Source organism: Gobius niger (assembly GCF_951799975.1).
Source record: "Gobius niger genome assembly, chromosome: 7".
NCBI lineage: Eukaryota > Metazoa > Chordata > Actinopteri > Gobiiformes > Gobiidae > Gobius > Gobius niger.
In genome coordinates, this window is record NC_136858.1 from 19,479,390 (window position 1) to 19,497,298 (window position 17,909).

Consider the following 17,909-nt stretch of genomic DNA (forward strand, 5'->3'; position numbering starts at 1 on the left):
TTCTGCCATGTAACACACACCAAATAAATTACAACACTGGTTGTGAAAAAGGCATTTATTGTTTGAAGCACAGATAATAACATGAGTGTATAAACCTTCAAATTACAACAAAATATGTATTAATTTAATAATCAGGACATTGTTGGAAGAAATTAAGACTTCAGGTTAATTATTGTTTGATAATTAATGCTTGGAGAGCCCATAAAGCAGGGATGCCAAAGTGTGGCCCACAGACGCTTATTGCGGAGTTGGCGTACATCGCAAGAGGTGCTACATTTTACAGGAAGTTTAATAATTGTACATGTTTATGACCTCAATACCTCACATTAGAGAGACAGAGCTGACACTAAAGTTTTAAACCTAAATTAAGGTAAGACCTCTCACCTCTGCAGAATGCAGTTTGCATCCAGTTGAATGTTTCTCTGCTTTAACCATTGTCTGTGGCCCTATGTATATATTCGGCCCACGCTAAACATGGTTTGAACATCTCCATTAAAAGGATAACATGTTAACCTGAATTGTGTATAAAATCAGAGGCACATTAAGAAAGTTCCCGCAACCCAAGCTTCATAGAGGAAAGTACTGTAGTGAATGACTTCACCACGGCTGAACCTCCTTTTCAGACACAAAGCGCCCATGGGGCTCTGTAGCTCCCGGGGGCAGCAGGGCCAGATAGACTGGGGTGACAGCGCCCTCATCAGGAGACTTAGGAGCTTTGTCACCAGCCATGTCTGTGCGCACCCACCCTGGACAGCAGGCATTTAACAAGATCTATTCGGAAGGAAAACGGCACAGAATTAGACTGGTTAATAGACAAAACTAGGTCAGTCAACAACGATAGATTTAGATTAAGATTTAGATAGATAGATAGTCTGTCAGACTGACTGAATCAGAGTAAAGTGACTGTACTGGAGGATGGGAGAATTACTCTCAAAGATGTAAATCTTCATCTGCTTTGATGAAGTGAGGAAACGACATCAAGAAGTGATGCAAAAAGTATTGAACGTTATTTTAATATAGAAAGCAGACAGACATTAAGCAGTAAATTTCCTCTTACATTATCATGTGGCTTCTCCTTGGACAGCCGGCGAGCCAAAATCATGGACAGTGTCTAGGAAAATAATTACTTTTAGACTACTTCATGTAGGCCTAGGCTACTTCCTGAGAGTGTGACAGTACCGTGAGGCCGGTCTTGGACACTCCGTAAGCCGTATCTGGCCAGCCGTCCTTCTTATGCTCGTCTGTTTTGGTTTTCTCCACAAACCTCTCCATCAGCCCCACCAGCTCGTCCTCTGTGATGTCCTCACTGCGGAATCGCTGCTGGTGCTCTTTACTGCAACCGTTCAAGGCCCGAGAACCTACAAAGCTGGAGACATTCACCACCCTGCCTGAAAAACAGTCAATGTTACTATGCTGTCCAAGCATTTGCAATTGTATTGTGGCGCATAGAGTGTACCTCCAGATTTCATAAGTGGCATGAAGTGGGTTAACATGTCTCTGGTAGCAAAGAAGTTTGTTTTAAGAGTCACCTCAGCCTGGATAGAAAATGGAGTAGTATCTGCATCTACAAGATGAAAAAAACAAAAACATTAAAAATATCAGATAATCTATGTCTTATGGCAATAGTGTTTTGTTGTAATAAAAGCAGTGATGTGACCAGTACAGATTTGCAAGTGAACGGGTGCAACTTTTCAGATTTACTTTTGAATGCAATGCCAGCATTGTTGACCAGAATATCCACCCCTCCATACGTGTCTTTGAAGAAAGCTGCTGCATCGGTGATGCTGCTCACGTCATTTATGTCCAGCTGATGAAGCTTGGGCTTTAGACCTTCAGAGGTCAAAATCTTCACGGCTTCTTCACCTCGTCCCCTAGAAAACCAGATATGTAATAACCCCAAACACTGTGTGGGTCTTTCAATATATATGGTATTTGTGTGCAACTTTACGGATTTAACAGGTTCATAGACTTACAGGTCTCTGGATGTGATGAAGACATCACCTTCAAACTGTTTGCACAGAGCACGGACAATGGCCAGACCAATGCCCTTGTTACTGCCAGTTACCACTGCAACCTTTGTAGTCATGGCTGAAGTCTGAAAATAAGGAAACATTTTAGTCAATTTCATTCATACCATTTTTTTGCTATCAGATATAAATGAGATTCAGACTGGCTTATGTTTATTTTCAGTGAATCAGAATAGTGTTTATTGCCATTGCTTGGAACAGGTTCACAAACTAGGAATTTTTGTTGGTACAATTGTGCAAGATAAAACATGTAACACAGAATTAAGATAAAAAATAAGATGTAAAAACTATAAGGGCATGCATAATGAAGATTATGATAAATATATAAAAAATAAAAGTAAAATATGATGAAGACGACAACGATTTGACATATAACAACAATGGGATTGTGTTCACAGATGTGCGGGTGTATTAAGTAATATCAGTTGATCTAAGTGTGGACACACAACATCGTGCAATAGAGCTGTAACAGGTTATTATGTTCATGAGTCTGACAGAGTTATTGGGACTTGTTATTGCTCATGAGTCTGATGGTGGAGGGGGAAAACTGTTTTTTGGAGGCATGAGTCTGTATGGACCGTAGCCTCCTGCCTGAGGGGAGAGGGGTGAATAGTCCGTGTCCAGATTGAGAGGGTCAGCTGTGATCCGACCTGCACGCCTCTGGGTCCTGGAGGTGAAGTGCAGGCCACATGCCACATACATTCAACCCAGTTATCATTGTGTTAGTGTTTGATAGAGTAGGACTGATGCAACTTTGTATCCAGCACATGGAGTTAGTCCGGCTGGCTTACCAGGCTATTATGATTATATTGTAACTGTAATCATCATCAAATAGGAAGAAATCTGTAGGAGAGGGCCAATGTCAAAAGAGCTTGCTACCAAATCGACACCTGAAATGGCAACTAAGGGGAAAAGCTGCACAATGAAACTGGTTGGACCATTGGTGCTCAAACTGTGGTGCAAACTACACCTGGTGGCGACTGAACTGGGCTTCTTCAGACGCGGCAGGGTCATCTGAAGACTTTTTTCCTTTAAGTTAGGCATTTTTCTTGCTGTATTTTATGAGGTGGTAGGCTACCACCGAGAGAACAACACACAATATCTCAGTGCTAATGCAATTCACACTGTTGTCTCAGTCTGGCTTTTGCCAAGGTACTTTCAACTGACAATAATTGGGTGATTGATTAATGATGCCACGTTTTGCCACAATATATATATATAAAATAAAGCATATTCATACTTCGTTCATTTGAGGTGTCAGCTGTTGTTTCATGTGGATATAGGATATACCTCAGTAGGAAAAGTGGGGCTAATTATTTTACACAAAATAACCTGCTACGTAAAAAGGCGAGACATCAATTCTGGCGGGGCAGGGGGACAGAGACCTACACGGCTGTGCAGTACAACCATAGACGGTGTAACTGAATGAGTACAACCAAGGGGAACAGGTAGTCACCCTATGTGAAACAGGACCCTATAACCAGAATAAGGCCAAAACATTAGCAATAGGAAATCTCTTGAAATACACATTCTTACAGATTATTTTCTCGTGCTCTCCACTTCAACACAATGTGTTGAGAACTGACAGTAATAATCTCAGAAACGTAAAATACACAGGCTTCTAAACTGCTGAGTCATGCTGATTCATGCAAATTATCCCTCAAAAACGTTTCAGCTAAATCTATAAACAAACAAGGCAGTATTTTACCTTGGTTTGGTCCACGTGGAGTACAGCTAAAGGAACGTGATGTCCGTCTGTTCTCTGGGAATGTATGATTTTATGATCAAGTCTTAACAAATGTGTAACAAGAGTGTTTGTGGGAGGATCCACGCGCAGCTCTTGTGCGCAGAACCGGAATAATAAGACAAGCACGTGGTCAGAGTACGAAAATGAACTGATCTGTTTGTGGTCAAGTAGCGAAATGACACGGGAATCGAAATGTTATTATTCAGGTCCCATAAAACCTGCAAAACAACATTTACTGGTAAGAAACAGCATTTATTAGCGTTCCAGTTATCCGAATGGAACAAACACTGGGATAAATCTAACTTCTTTCTTGTGATGATGACAGAAGACGCTCGCGGTGTCCAAGAAAATGTTTCGTTTAATCAAAGTTATCTCAGTGAAGTGGGATGATTATTTAAGCCAAATGCCCATGGATAACCAAACCTTTTTCTTTATAAGAATAATACGGATAATCATGAGTGAACATCACAGTATAAAATTGTAAACCCAGAATGTGAGGCAGGTCAGTGTCAGACATGAATACAGTTAATTATAACAATTTAAATTATAGTGTGATCTTGCGCTATGCACTTCTCACACTGTTCCGACAATTAAAGTGATAGTCTGTAAGTTTAAATGTGTTAGATTGCATGTAAATTATCACTTGGGTCTGAAATGTAATGTAACATTATATATATATATATATATATATATATATATATATATATATATATATATATATATATATATTTTTTTTTTTTTTTTTAAGGCAAGTCTCCTACAGACTTCAGATTTGACTCCAGATGCTATGCAGTAAATATCCAAGTGAGATCAGCTTGAATCTGCACAAAATTAAAAGCCTTCCTTTTCTCAGTGTTTCAGTAATGAGAAAAAGGAGCCGACCTGGACGAGTGGCCCGAAGAAGGATGCGAAAACTCAACACCAGTGTGCAGTCAGGTACAATAGTCTATATCCCTCTGTGCTGCAGTCTGTGGTACACTTAGTCACAGTGGTGTTTTCTCTTGTAGTTACTCTGTGTCACCAGGAGCAGTATGTGCGACTAATTAGGTTCCTGAAACAAAAGGGTTTCACATCAACCATTCTGCAACCAGCGCACTTTTCAGGTACACTGTGTGTTTATTATGTGTGTGCTCATGTAAGGAGCTTGTACTTGTGCATGAATGGAGATCTTGAAACCAAATGTTACGTTTATATACAGATTCTTCAAAATAGCTGCACACTTGCTTCACAATATAGTCGCCAGAAATTGTTTTAACTTCAGAGGTCTGTTACACTATTTCAGATGACTACCTTATAAAGCTCATTGTGAAAAAGAAAGGGTGCAGTTTTGAAGAATTTGAAATATAAAACGTATTTCGAGTAATGTCACCCTTTGTTGTTTCCTACATAATTCCTACATAATTAGTGTAGTGCCTTCATTGAGATTAGTACAATGTAAGTAGTGTTGAAAATAAAGTGTTGCTGAGAAAGCTCAGTTCCTCTACCACAGGCCTGGGCGGTTGAGGGTTCTGGGCAGTATCTTTGCTGTTCCTTGAACTGCACTTTTTTGGACTGAAATGTCTGATGTATTTCCTGGGATCCGCTGGAGCCACTCCTCCAGTTTTGGGGTCATTGTCCCGAGTGCCCCAACGACCACGGGCACCACTGATGCCTTCACCCTCCAGGCCTTCTCCAGCTTTTCTCTGAGCCCCTGGTATTTCTCGAGTTTCTCATGTTCATTTTTCCTGATGTTGGTTACTTGGTATTGCTATGTCGACCACTACGGCTTTCCTCTGCTCTTTGTTCACCACCACAATAGTCAACTGCCTAGTTGGTTCGCCGCAAGATCCACTGGATCTTGGCTCGGTCATTCTCTAACACCTGTGGAGGTGTTTCCCACTTTGACCTTGGGGTTTCCAGCCCATACTCTGCCCAGATGTACCTACACACTATGACAGCCTCTTGGTTATGGCGCTCCATGTGAGCTTTCCCTGCCAGCATCTTACACCCTGCAGTTATGTGCTGGATTGTCTCATTGGCCTCTTTGCACAGTCTACACCTGGGGTCTTGTCTGGTGTGGTAAATCTGGGCCTCTATTGCTCTGGTGCTCAAGGCCTGCTCCTGTGTGCAGCCATGATGAGTGCCTCTGTGCTGTCCTTTAGTCCGGCTCTGTCTAGCGGCTAGACTTAAGCCATTAGAAGGATTTCTTCAGTTATGTTTTGGTAGTACATCCCATGTAGGGGCTTTTCCTTCCAAGACGGAACCTCCAGCACCTCATCCTCTGTTCCTCATTGTCTGAGACATTCACTGAGCACGTCATCTGTTGGAGTCTTGCCAGTGTTGAGGAATAATGGTGTTTATAAATAATGGCGTTAGTAACTCTGTTAGATTTTCCAGTAGCAAGTAATCTAATTAATTACAATTTCCTCCGTGAGACTGGCGACTAAGTAATGAAGGTAATTATTTTATTAAGGCTCGCAGAAAAGCTGCGTGCGTACAGGAGGTGACTGATGCTGAGTCGGTATCCATAGCCAGTCTTGTTGAGTATTTGGCTGAGGTGGTTCAGACCTATGCAGAACAGCACTGGGGACAGGGCATCTCCTTGGAATATGCCACATTTGATGGAGACTTGTGCAAGTCAAAAAAAAGTACATCTCCCCACTTGGGTAAAAAGTCATGTGATTTAATTTAAAACTCAGATCATGACAGTGACTAATACGGTACGAGGAGTGGACGGGGCCAGTGTCTGACATAGAGCTACATTAAACAGAACAGATCTAAATTATAGAACATTCTCTGCAGACTCATGCATGTCATAGACTCTTAAAACAATATGATATTGTAATACAGCACACACTTTGTGAATATGCACAAGCTGGAAACAAACATGGAATGAGTCTGTTGCACAACATAAAACACTGTCAAACCCGTAAGTCAGGCATGGAGATGTTGATTTCTTTGAGACTTTTTCATCTCTGTGTGATAGATATTTCAGTGTATAACTGTCAAATCAGATTCTTATGCTGCAGTTTATATCTGTCTGTAAAGAAGCAGCCTTTAGTTCTATTTTATGCAAATAAGGGATAAATGAGGACCTGTGCATTACAAAGTCTGAATACCACGACACACAGCGGAGTGCATCCACTAAGTGTTCAACTTACTTATTGCTGGTTATTGAAGAGCAGTTTTGAAAAGACTCACAAGCAACTCAATCTAAACTGTTGGGCCTATAACAGTCCTTCCTTTTTTATTGGTTTACATTTAAACTAATATCGCTTTTATCCACCAATAAATATTTGCGAGTGGATTGTGTGTTCAAAGGCATGTACTGATGTACTGCATAAGGAGTGCCACATCTGAAGTGTTTGTTGTTTGCAGATACAGGCAGAGGACTGCAGACTCTCAAAACATTGAAGGTCAGTTAGTACATGTATGGTGTGTGTTCAGAAAGTACCAATATCATACTACTGGATGGAGACTGGAGTCTAAAATGTTGAACAGTACTCTGACCTATATATGTTATAAAGGTTGTATTTATCACACAATAAGCAAATAGCAATTTCAGTGATTTGCAACCCACAAAATACCCTGTCCTCAAGGCACTCTCTATGTTCAAAACTTGCCAACTTCTAGACCTAAGACAATTAATGCTTTTGTTAAAATAATTCATAAATGCATTTATGAATACATAAATTAGATACTTATGGGTAATACTAAGCTGGAAATTATGCTCATTCTTGATGGTTGACGAATATAATAATAGTTTTTACTCTATGTGCACATGGCTAATGTATTTCTGTCTCTGTTTTAGCCTGGCCAGCTGCTTATATCTTTACCACAAACATGTCTTTTGACAACTGCTGCTGTTCTCAGCAGCTATTTGGGGCCTTTCATAAAGGGGTAAATGATTACACATCACACCCTTGTATGTTTATCTCATGCACTGAATGTTCTATTGTCTGTTCACAGCTGGACGCCTCGGCCCTCTCCACTCCTGGTCCTGTGTGTGTTCTTGGTGTTGGAGCGCCACAGATCACCTCTCTCTGAATGGTTTCCGTATATTGATTTGCTGCCCACAACATACACCTGCCCTGTTTACTTCACTGATGACGTCATGAACGTTCTACCTGTCACCGTGCGGGGGCGGGCTTTAGAGCAGAGAGCATCTGTACAAGAACTCCATTCCTCAAATAAACACTTTTTCCGGTAGCGGCATAATATAATTTTGATTCTAGCTCATGATCATAAAAGCCCATCCCTGTTGTTTTGAGCCCAAGGTGGGCATCAGTTAGTCTGAGAATAAAATTAAGATTGTGAAATTGGCTGGAAGTGCACAAAGCTCAAATGAGTCTCATGATTACACTTCAAAATGCCTTAAATGATTAAAGACATGTAGTCATTTGAAGGTATGATTAAGGTAATTTGAAGAACAGTGTGTATTTTTTTCAGGACTCTACAGCCTCTTGTGGATGAGTCTGTCGAGGACGTGTTTACATATGAAGCTCTGAGGTGCGTCCTCATTAAGAGTAGCACATATTTGGCAGCAGCTGTGTCTTAACACAAGTTTCCTGTTGTGAATCCCTCCCACAGGTGGGCCTGGTGTACTGTCAACACTCGCTCTGTGTTTATGTCCCACTCACCCAGTCCCTTCCTGTCTGGTGAAGATGTGTGTGCTTTAGCTCCCTTTCTTGACCTGCTCAACCATCGCCCTGACGTGCAGGTACTTGTAACAAAATCTTAAAGTCTTGCATATTTGCTGTCCCAAAGTGCGTACACATTTCAATTGGAGAAATTTGAGGCCCAGGTCATAGACTTAATTTATATGTGGGGTTTATGTGTGTTTTTTTTTTTTCACAAGTAAAATAAACATTTATGCTGTGTTTGTAAATGTTGCCGAAATGATGATGATACCTATAAAAGGTTGTGAAAAGGTGTGCTTAACAGAATTTTTAATAAAAGTTCAGTGCAAAGAACATTCTGTTAACCCACTGGGGCAATTAGATGTGCTGCAGAGTGACTGTAACTGTCTCAATACAATATAAATTACAGTTAACACCTCATCCAGCCTCATTAACTGGGCTGGATTTAAAGCTGAAGTTATTGAAGACTCAAGGAGTTATGTGAATGAGGTTTATGAACATGAACAGCGAGATGAGAGGCTGCCTTTTGAAACGATCAATGACATGACTCGGCTATTGTTTTAAAAGGTTTCAGCTCATTTCAACAGTGCAACAAGGTGCTATGAAATCCACAGTGTTGCTGGGATTGACTGCTATCAACAGGCCTTCATCAATTATGGCTGCCATGATAGCCAACGCCTGCTGCTGGAGTATGGTTTCGTAGCCACCAACAACCCACACAGCGTTGTGTATGTAGACACAGGTAAAGGAGAAATGACTGTGGCAGGATGAGTTGGCCTTCTGTTTACAATTGTGCCTTTGTTCCATTCAGACAGTCTCTGTAAAGTTTTACAGGGAGACAACAATTTGGAACAGAAGATGGGATTCCTTCGTGAAAATGAGTTCCTCAGGTAAGCTTTCTGATTTGATGTTTTGGAGTACATTTCTGTTCATTTAAATATTTTGTTCTTGTGCTTATGCTCCAGTAACTTGACAATCTCCAGTGAAGGTCCAGGATGGAGGCTCATGACTGTGGTCCGGGTTCTGTCCCTAACAACTATGCAGCTGTAAGGACACACTTTTATGCCTGCGTGCAGTTATATATTGAGCCTAAACACAGGTCTTTTGAAGTGCTGTTAAGGTGATAAAAACAGTGCAGAAGAAACGGTTCAGTATCAGAGGATTAGAAAAACTGTTACAAAAAAAGAGGAATTCTCGAGAAATTACAATTTGAAATAATGCTTTAATTTCGCCGAAGAAGCATGATTTTGATGTCTTTGCAAAGACATGTGAACTTGATAACACATAGACTTCTATGTACCTGCTATCTTCGGGGGGACACAAAACAGTCAGTTTGTTGTTATGACTCGGATGTTACTTACTATTCTATATAGAAAATCTTTTCAAGTTTCCAACAGAACCACTGATCTAGAAGATCCAATTGAGTTTTCAGCTGTGAACATTTGGAGGAGTCCCTAAACTAAGAAACTTGCAGGGCTGCCCATGTCCTCCAGAAATAATTTAAGTGTACTAAACTGTACGATGCCAAGTGTGTGGTGTGGAACAAAATGTCAATGTATCAGCCTCAAATCTGTGGTAAATTCTACAAATGTGTCCTTTGAAATGTCCTCAGGGGTCAATGGAAGGCTGTGCTGCTTGGACAAATTCAGTGTGAGGAAAGAGAGAGGTGGTGCACCCAAACTATTTGCACCCTGTGTGTCCATGCATTGAAGGACACAGACACAGCCCTGGAGAAGGTGAGTGTCCAAAAGAGCCTTCAGAGAATCAAAATGTATTTTCTATGCTCTGCAAACAACTGTGTGTGACCGCCCAGATCTCCCAGATGCTGCTGCAATGTGAAGCTCCGCTGACCGAACAGCTGGGTGTTGTCATGGCTTTACGGCAAGAGGAGAGGTGCATTTTGGGAAAGTGCCTCGATTCTTTGATTACACAAAATCAGGTCTCTATCGAGCACTTATCTTGAGATACTTTACAGCAAATGTTGAACAAAATCTGAGTCAGAAGAGCCAGGTGGACGCAGTTTCTAAGACCACTGATGGGTGTGTGGGTCACTTCTACTGTATGTCCAAAATCTTACCAACTTACTCTGATGGAGCTCTACGCCAGTCTCAGCACTGCAGTCGCCCAAGTCAAACGGAGATTGACTGGAAAGAATTTTGTATAACTACTTTTATGGCTCATCACGAAGACACAACTGTATCAACTCTTTGAGGTTTTAACTAAGTTATAATGCAGCAAAAATATATTTGGACTGGTGTTGTGTTTTATGTGTAAGAAATCCTGCTGGTTCAATTAGTCTACATCTTAAAAAATTACATTTCTTTTATGAGATACTGCCCTTTCTATTTGCAATTAAATATAATCTAAAATGTTCCCTCTTAACCTTGAGACTTTGAGTATTGAAAGAGTGGTTTGTGAACTAGCTTGTGTTTGTCAAAGGTGTGTTTCTTACAATAGACGTGACATTGTTTGAATTACACTGTAAAGGAGCGCCACAGTTAATGTATCACTGCATGACTTGTTAAAGATCTCGTGCCAGACTGTGCCAGAGGTCCTCTTATAATATGAATGAATCAGTCCTCAGCTGAGAATTTGACCACAGCCTTTTTCTTCGGGTGTCGCTGGAGAGTCTCCATGGCAACAGTCGCTTCATACAGAGGGAACTCCTCTGGTCGAGGCCTGTACAGAAAGACAGTCAATTTATATAACAAAGCCATTCGATCATTATCAGGTGAAAACAGAAAAGGTTAAACATCTGAAATTTCGGAATTCAATGATATTCTATTGCCTATAGACAGAGGGCCTTTCCGAAACCGCTCCCTCCTCCCTCACCCTACCCCCTAACACTCAATTTGCGTGTGCCCGCGGAGTGGAGTTCTGTCCGAAATGGATCACTCAGTGAGGGGGAGTGGGAGAAAAGCTCCTTCTCAGCGAGTCTACATCGACACCACACTTAACAGGTGTGTGTTACACCGGAGAGCAGTCCCACGAGCAACACACCAAACAACTACAGTTCTGTGTTTACTTAGGACCCAAGTGTTCATTTTAACAACTTTATCGTCATATAGACATTTATTAATGAAAAAGAAAGCGACAGTGAGACTTAATATGATTTTATTGGGAGAGGAAAAGTTCTCACTTGTGAGTTTGAAGAAGCTAAATTATATAATGTAAATATGACATATTTGAATCTGAATTACTTTGTTAAGTCATAAGAGAACCTTTTATTTATTTAAAAGTATGATCAGTCAAATTTGTGATTTTTGCCACATTATGGGCTGTGCAGTTCGTAAGGGAGAGGGAGAGTGCGTCTGAAAGTCACAGCTCGAATTTCTCTGTTGAGTGAACCTCTGGAGGTGCCCTCACTGAGGCCTGAGTGGAAGGGTGTAGGGGAAGGGAGGAGGGAATGGTTTCGGAAAGGCCCAGAGACATATAGGCCCCTGCCCTCCATGTAAGAAAAATGGCATCTAATTGTACATTGAGAATCCTATTGGCCAAATGTCCACCCAAGTACGGCACGTTAGCAGAGGTTAGCACTTCTAGCTGCTTCACAGCTAGAAGGTCCAGGTTCAATTCCCACCTGCACGGAGTTTGTATGTTCTCCCCGTGTCTGTGTAGGTTTACTCCGGGTACTCCGGTTTCCCCACTAAAAACATGTGCAATAGGTGAATCCTCCAGCCAGGTGTTTCTGAACACCTGCCTGGCTCCACATCTGGAGATGGGTCCCTGGGGGCGGACCTGCCATCACCCACTGATCCTTACGGGTCGTCCCAGCCGCCTCGAAGGATGGGTTAAATGCAGAGGACAAAAAAAGCACCTTATACCTTATGTAAAACGCACAGCTCTCAAAGATGTGGTCAATGAAAGTAGCTATTTACTAAATAAAGTGGAGTAGTCGTGCAATATATTGCAAATGTCCACCAGTTATCTGGTGTGACATGGGAGCCCACCATCACCCTTCAACGACAAGCTGAGACCTAAATAAAAATATTCATTCCAATCCATAAAATACTGTGTGCTGTTTAATATGTTAAATGTAAAGCTGTATTTCTACTGATGGCTAATTCAAGCATTGAACGACCAGAAAAACTAATTACCAATCATTTTAGTGTATTCATACTTTTTGGTTAAATATTGAAAATAAAAACTTGAGGAAAGACCTTCATTACAAGGTTAAACTAACAATATACAACTGCAATGGCTGGACAGGACATACCTCAGCACTCCAGAGGACAGCTTGTCAACAATGTCCTTTAGAATATCTGAAGACAAACTGATAGGAACCATTCAAAGACTATGAAAAGAAACAATACATGATGTTTATGAAGGATACGAAGATATCGACCATGTTGAGCAGACGAAGTAGTCCACACTTCGGGGTTTAAAAATGATAACGAGGCAGACTTCACATGAAGGTAACTGCAATCGGGGGGATCCAACTGTGGCAAGGTATAAGGGTTAAATTAGACCCAAGTGTCACACATAGACAAGAGTTATTGGCAATAAATAGGTAGTGTGGTTGAGGTATAAACTGATGATTGACTGCTGCACAGCGCAGTTTGATTACGTAAATAAAAATAATTTGCTTATAATATTCAATAATTTTAATTACATATTTATACAGTGAATTTCATACTTGCAAGTGTGGATGAGAAGTGACCCAGCGCCCCCCGACAGCGAGCACATCAATGAGATCATGTTTGTGGGGGCCAGAATAGAGCTCAGGCTCTTCCTCCTCATGTAGACGCACTGATCATGGGAAGACAATGTATTATTTGTTACAGTAAATTTAACTGGGTTCAAATTGAGGGAAAAATACCAAAATAAGCTACCCCCAGAGTCTATGACTATATCCACTCCAAGACCCCCGGTTTCCTCCAAGATGGCAGGCACCAATTCAGATGGTCCCTTGTAGACTGGAATCACTCTGGCTGTGAATTAACACTGCAGCCATCACTAATCATACATAGCCACAGAGTAGACTCAAAGAAACAATAGGAACATTTATGAAGAAATGAAGGAAAGCCTCAAAGATGATGCAAAAACATGACCTCACCTACAAGAGGATCCTGAACACCTGCAGACAGGAAATAAAGATAATTAATTATTAATAAATCATTGATGCCACAATAATAAGAACTTAGGTCAACCGATATGGGTTTTTCTAAGGCCAATGCCAATGCCGATTTGCACAGCCAATATTTTCAGCCGATTTTTCCTATCGTCTTGTTTATAACCCTGTGTATGATGCTCCTAAACTGTAAAATGTGTCAGTGTTGAATTGTTGGGGCATAGGGCTGATATATTTATGTTTAGTAGGTACTTTAGAGGAAGCTTGTTTGAGAGACAAAAATCAGCAGATTCCAAAGAGCAAAAAACGGGTAGTCTCTATCATTTCCATAGAGATATCAGCCGATATTGTAAAATACCCAAATATCGGTCAACCTCTAATAAGAACCACAATGAACGGACCCACAGTTGGTCGAAGCTGCTCTAAGAAGGTGTGGTCTTGAGGAGAGTGTGAGGTGGTCACAACCTTCAGTCCGTGGTACCAAGCCAACTGAATGCACATCAAACCAAACGACTGTTGAGGAGACAATGGGTCCAGTCACAAATGTTCACAGACACCACAATCAGTGTAAGAGTTAAGTACAAGAGTTTCCTTACGCTGGCGCCATCCACCACCAGGACACTTTGCCAGGCCGTCATGTGAGCCAGGGTGTGCAAAGCAGTGTACGCACCCACAGCATCACGCAGGCCTGCAGCTACTGTCACACAGCTCAGCTGCACCGGCTTGTGAACTAAAAATCACACAACATGAGTCAGCAGTGGTAGGTTTATGCCATGAAGGTCACAAAGGCATTAAGGAACAAAATGTGACCGTGTAGTAGAAAATATAATCTACAACTCATTTAGAACGATACTGTCCTCTCAATCTAGTGTTCTATCTATTGCAAGCCAATAATACCTAATGTTTATAATTACCTAAATACTGTTCATCAATGTCAATGAATCCACACAGCCCAGAAAATGGGCAATCTAGAGGAAGAATTCCTGAAAGGCACCAAAATATTACATTTAACTAGAACCTTTGATGCATTTGTAAGACAAAGTACCTATATCAAATGCACTCCACCTACAACCTCCTCCTCAGGCTGAAATAGAGACACCTTGGATCCCACTGTAAAGAGAACAGTTACTCGTGTATTAAGTTATATGAACTGTAATGGTATTTTTAGAATTTTACCTTGTTTAACAACTCCAACGACCTCTCGGCCAACAGAAATCAACTCTTTCTGAATCTTCATTTCCCTGAGTAACTACAGCACAACACAAACAAATCATGTAGCTGTCTCTGGAAGGTGTTAAAAGGGAGAGTAGGTGCTTATACCTGGGGGTCCACACTGCTCAGTCCACACGCCTTAACTTCAACGCGGACCTGATGACAGCTCAAGGCCTCTGGAAGACTCTAGAAGCAGCAGACACACAATCAATCAATCAAAACTTTATTTATAAAGCACTTTTCATACAAGGTTTGTAACACAAAGTGCTTTACAGATTAAAAGCAGTTCCCGCCCACCCAACCACCCACTCTTCCAAACAGACAACAACACTGCTGCTCACCCCACCCCCCTCCCCATAGCCACACAAACACACGCACACGCATTCCCGGACAGACGCACATGATGAGATAATGGACATAGTGCTGAGTCTGGGTACAGATGAACCAGGTAAGGAAATGCCATTAGAGGAGTCGTCTGCACCGGGAGCGGTACATCAGCCACAGCCACAGGGCACCACCACCGGACACCCAGCGGAGGTGCAGCAGAAACATCACACCTCCACCCGGGCACCCAGAGGACAGTGCCCACATAGCCACAGCCAACCACCGCTCCCGGGGCAGAGGGCTCCCTCAGAGGAAACAGTGGAAATTCTAAAAATGCAAAACTGCAATATGCAAATAAAACATTAGAATAATAAAAACATATATATAAAACTAACTAAAAACTAGTATAATAAGATAATTATAAACATAAATAAGAATTAAAAATAAATAAATGAATAAGTAAATAGATATCAGCTAAAAGCTAAGCTGAAAAAGTGGGTCATGAGCCTGCTCTTAAAAACTTGAACGTTCTCTGCAGCCCTGAGCTCCTCCGGCAGGTCGTTCCAGAGGCGAGGGCCGTAATATTGGAAAGACGCCTCACCATGAGTCTTTTTGTTGACTTTAGGAATAATTAGGAGACCCCTGCCGGAGGAGCGAAGGGGCCGTGAAGGTTCGTAAGGTAAAAGCAGTTCTGAAAGATAAGAAGGATCAAGACCATTAAGACATCTAAAAACCATTAAAAGAACTTTAAAATCAATCCTGAAACACACGGGGAGCCAATGCAGCGATTCTAAAACCGGTGTAATGTGGTCCCGCCTCCTGGTCTTCGTCAGGACACGAGCTGCTGAATTTTGTAAGAGTTGTAGACCTGAGATACTCTTTTTGGAAAGACCAGAAAGCAGGGCATTACAGTAGTCGATACGACTGGTGATAAAAGCATGCATTAGCGTCTCTGTGTTGGCCCGAGAGAGAATGGGGCGGACTCTGGCTATGTTCTTTAGATGGTAAAAACCTATCTTTGTGATATTCTTAATGTGTGGAATAAACGCCAGCTCAGAGTCAAAAATCACACCCGGGTTCTTCACCTGTGAGGAGGATTAATACACAGGGACTGTAGTTTGGGTAAAAGTTTCTCTCTCTGGGCCTCAGGACCGATGACTAAAACTTCAGTTTTGTCCTGGTTAAGCTCGTTGCTAAAACCCTCGTTGCTACTAAGCACAAATATGAATGGAACAATCTATGCATAAGACTAAGTAGGTATGCTAATCATTGAGTAAATGCCATGTACTTTTTGGCTGGAGGTGAAAATATCTAAAGTGGCGTCTGGGGAGCATTGGGTTAAATGCTGTGGGGAGCGTTGGGATTACTGTTCCAAGCCTTTCATACCTGACACCTGGTAAACATGTTTTGGTGAAGGAGTGACTGAAGGAGTGGTGGATGGCCTGTTATTGGGGATGTCCTGTTTTGTTTGCAAACCCAAAAAAGGAAGTATTAGAACTTATGAAGCCAGCGACTGTTGTTTCATGCTAGGTCCACTTTCTCTGTAGGAGGTATTGCCAGAGCTACTCCATCTATTATGTTTCCTGTAGATAATTGTGGTTATCAAGTTCAGGGATTCAAGTTCATTAATAATGAACACTGCGTGAAAGATGCCTGTTTCAATATATAACAATTCTATAAGATATAATGCCGTCATAGCTAAATGTTAGTGTCTATGCTCCAAAATAGTGACCCAACTCTCCCCTTGGACTAACCCAACTTGAATCATTGCAATCATTAAAATGTATATTATTCTGTTTCTATTGAATATTCTATTGAGCCTTAAGATTTAAAGCCCACTTTAGTACAATGTAATGCTATGAAACAATGTACCTACAATGTACCTAACCCTAAGAGCCTTATGACATTATGTCTACTTCTAAAGTAGGCCCACTAATACACAGAATTCCATTTTATATACTACAGGTACAAGTTATGACCGATTCTTAAAAAAGATTGTATTGTACTAAATGTAATTTAGTTAGGTGCAAAGTATCAAGATAATGTAAAATAATGTGTGGCCGAAATGTATTATGTGACCCAACCCACCCCGCTCTCCCCTGGTTGTGAGCCAATGGAAATTAGCTACCGGTATATTAGGTTTATTCTATGGACAAGACTTTAATTATGAAAGAGCCACTGGTTCCCCCTGAGCGTCATACAGTTTTGGCTCTTTGAGGAGCACTGTCTGATCTGTTGCAGCGGTTGCATAAATAGGTTAGCCATAGCCTAATTGCTATGGTTAGGGTTTAACAACCATACTCAAGCAATAGGCCTAAATAAACCATAAACTGTTACATATAAAATTTTGTGCAAGCCACAAGGAATGTAACAAAACACATTCCTACCATTTCTTGAATCACGAACTGGGGATCAACATCACGCTCATTTACTCGACAGTACAGGCCTTTCATTTTTCCTAGTAGCTTTCGCCAAATTAATATGATTTATTTAAGTGGGAAAAGTGGAAAAGTGTCATTTGCGCTTTCCGACCAGACCGGAAGTGATTTTTCTTCGTCGTCTTGTGATTTTCGGTCTGTCTTTACTTGGAACTGCGGATTGCTGCCTGTCACTGGCTGTTGGTGGAACTGACTCAGCTATAACAAGACTCTTGAAGTGAAGAAAGAAAGAAATATGGTTATTATAAAAAAAAAAAAAAAAAAAAAGCATAGATTGACCGGTGTTCTTGGACAAGACACATTCTCCTTGCCAATGTGTAAACAATTTTGAAAAAATAAAATAATAATAATAAAAATCGCAACTATTATTGTTAATGTTATTGTTATTGTTGTTATTATTATTATTATTATTATTATTATTATTATTATTATTATTATTATTATTATTATTATTGTTGTTGTTGTTGTTGT

The 17,909-nt window shown here is 41.0% G+C and overlaps 3 protein-coding genes across 6 annotated transcripts; 1 reads left to right on the forward strand and 2 right to left on the reverse strand.

Annotated features, from left to right (window-relative positions):
- Window positions 1–56: 56 nt before the first annotated feature.
- cbr1 (carbonyl reductase 1) lies at window positions 57–2,116 on the reverse strand. The gene is made up of 6 exons (XM_079560033.1): window positions 1,974–2,116; window positions 1,702–1,871; window positions 1,457–1,564; window positions 1,180–1,388; window positions 1,058–1,111; window positions 57–771 (listed from the first exon to the last, which is right to left on the reverse strand). The coding sequence occupies exons 1-6, from the start codon at window positions 2,111–2,113 to the stop codon at window positions 598–600; spliced, it is 855 nt and encodes a 284-aa protein (XP_079416159.1). The 5' UTR covers window positions 2,114–2,116; the 3' UTR covers window positions 57–597.
- Window positions 2,117–3,903: 1,787 nt separating this feature from the next.
- On the forward strand, window positions 3,904–10,906 carry setd4 (SET domain containing 4). Of its 2 annotated transcripts, none has more exons than XM_079559843.1 (13): window positions 3,904–4,012; window positions 4,628–4,710; window positions 4,782–4,877; window positions 7,132–7,169; window positions 7,565–7,653; window positions 7,723–7,959; window positions 8,203–8,262; window positions 8,344–8,473; window positions 8,961–9,135; window positions 9,205–9,283; window positions 9,359–9,439; window positions 10,006–10,129; window positions 10,207–10,906. In XM_079559843.1, exons 2-13 carry the CDS (start codon window positions 4,638–4,640, stop codon window positions 10,354–10,356), a joined length of 1,332 nt encoding a protein of 443 aa, XP_079415969.1. In that variant the 5' UTR covers window positions 3,904–4,012; window positions 4,628–4,637; the 3' UTR covers window positions 10,357–10,906. The 2 variants fall into 2 exon arrangements, with proteins under 2 accessions (XP_079415969.1, XP_079415970.1); XM_079559844.1 differs by having other exon boundaries at window positions 7,138–7,169.
- A 37-nt stretch (window positions 10,907–10,943) lies between these two features.
- Window positions 10,944–17,579, reverse strand: cryzl1 (crystallin, zeta (quinone reductase)-like 1). 3 transcript variants are annotated; one of them, XM_079560035.1, is made up of 13 exons: window positions 17,388–17,578; window positions 14,785–14,862; window positions 14,641–14,713; window positions 14,530–14,574; window positions 14,379–14,447; window positions 14,061–14,194; window positions 13,866–13,977; window positions 13,450–13,470; window positions 13,226–13,324; window positions 13,030–13,142; window positions 12,727–12,832; window positions 12,610–12,655; window positions 10,944–11,072 (listed from the first exon to the last, which is right to left on the reverse strand). In XM_079560035.1, the coding sequence occupies exons 1-13, from the start codon at window positions 17,451–17,453 to the stop codon at window positions 10,967–10,969; spliced, it is 1,068 nt and encodes a 355-aa protein (XP_079416161.1). In that variant the 5' UTR covers window positions 17,454–17,578; the 3' UTR covers window positions 10,944–10,966. The 3 variants fall into 3 exon arrangements, with proteins under 3 accessions (XP_079416161.1, XP_079416162.1, XP_079416163.1); XM_079560036.1 differs by lacking the exon at window positions 14,530–14,574 and having other exon boundaries at window positions 17,388–17,579; XM_079560037.1 differs by lacking the exons at window positions 14,379–14,447; window positions 14,530–14,574 and having other exon boundaries at window positions 17,388–17,577.
- Between the last annotated feature and the right edge of the window lie 330 nt (window positions 17,580–17,909).

Excerpts from the sequence above, each read along its gene's own strand:
- cbr1 (XM_079560033.1), bottom strand. The coding sequence starts at position 2,113 with ATGTTTCCTTATTTTCAGACTTCAGCCATGACTACAAAGGTTGCAGTG. Across the intron at positions 1,872-1,973 it reads TTCATCACATCCAGAGACCT|GGGACGAGGTGAAGAAGCCG; the intron begins GTAAGTCTATGA and ends CTGGTTTTCTAG. Across the intron at positions 1,389-1,456 it reads GCCACTTATGAAATCTGGAG|GCAGGGTGGTGAATGTCTCC; the intron begins GTACACTCTATG and ends ACTGTTTTTCAG.
- setd4 (XM_079559843.1), top strand. The coding sequence starts at position 4,638 with ATGAGAAAAAGGAGCCGACCTGGACGAGTGGCCCGAAGAAGGATGCGA. Across the intron at positions 4,711-4,781 it reads CAACACCAGTGTGCAGTCAG|TTACTCTGTGTCACCAGGAG; the intron begins GTACAATAGTCT and ends TTTCTCTTGTAG. Across the intron at positions 8,263-8,343 it reads TTTACATATGAAGCTCTGAG|GTGGGCCTGGTGTACTGTCA; the intron begins GTGCGTCCTCAT and ends TCCCTCCCACAG.
- cryzl1 (XM_079560035.1), bottom strand. The coding sequence starts at position 17,453 with ATGAAAGGCCTGTACTGTCGAGTAAATGAGCGTGATGTTGATCCCCAG. Across the intron at positions 13,471-13,865 it reads GCAGCTTCGACCAACTGTGG|GTGTTCAGGATCCTCTTGTA; the intron begins GTCCGTTCATTG and ends TCCTGTCTGCAG. Across the intron at positions 12,656-12,726 it reads TCAACATGGTCGATATCTTC|ATATTCTAAAGGACATTGTT; the intron begins GTATCCTTCATA and ends GTTTGTCTTCAG.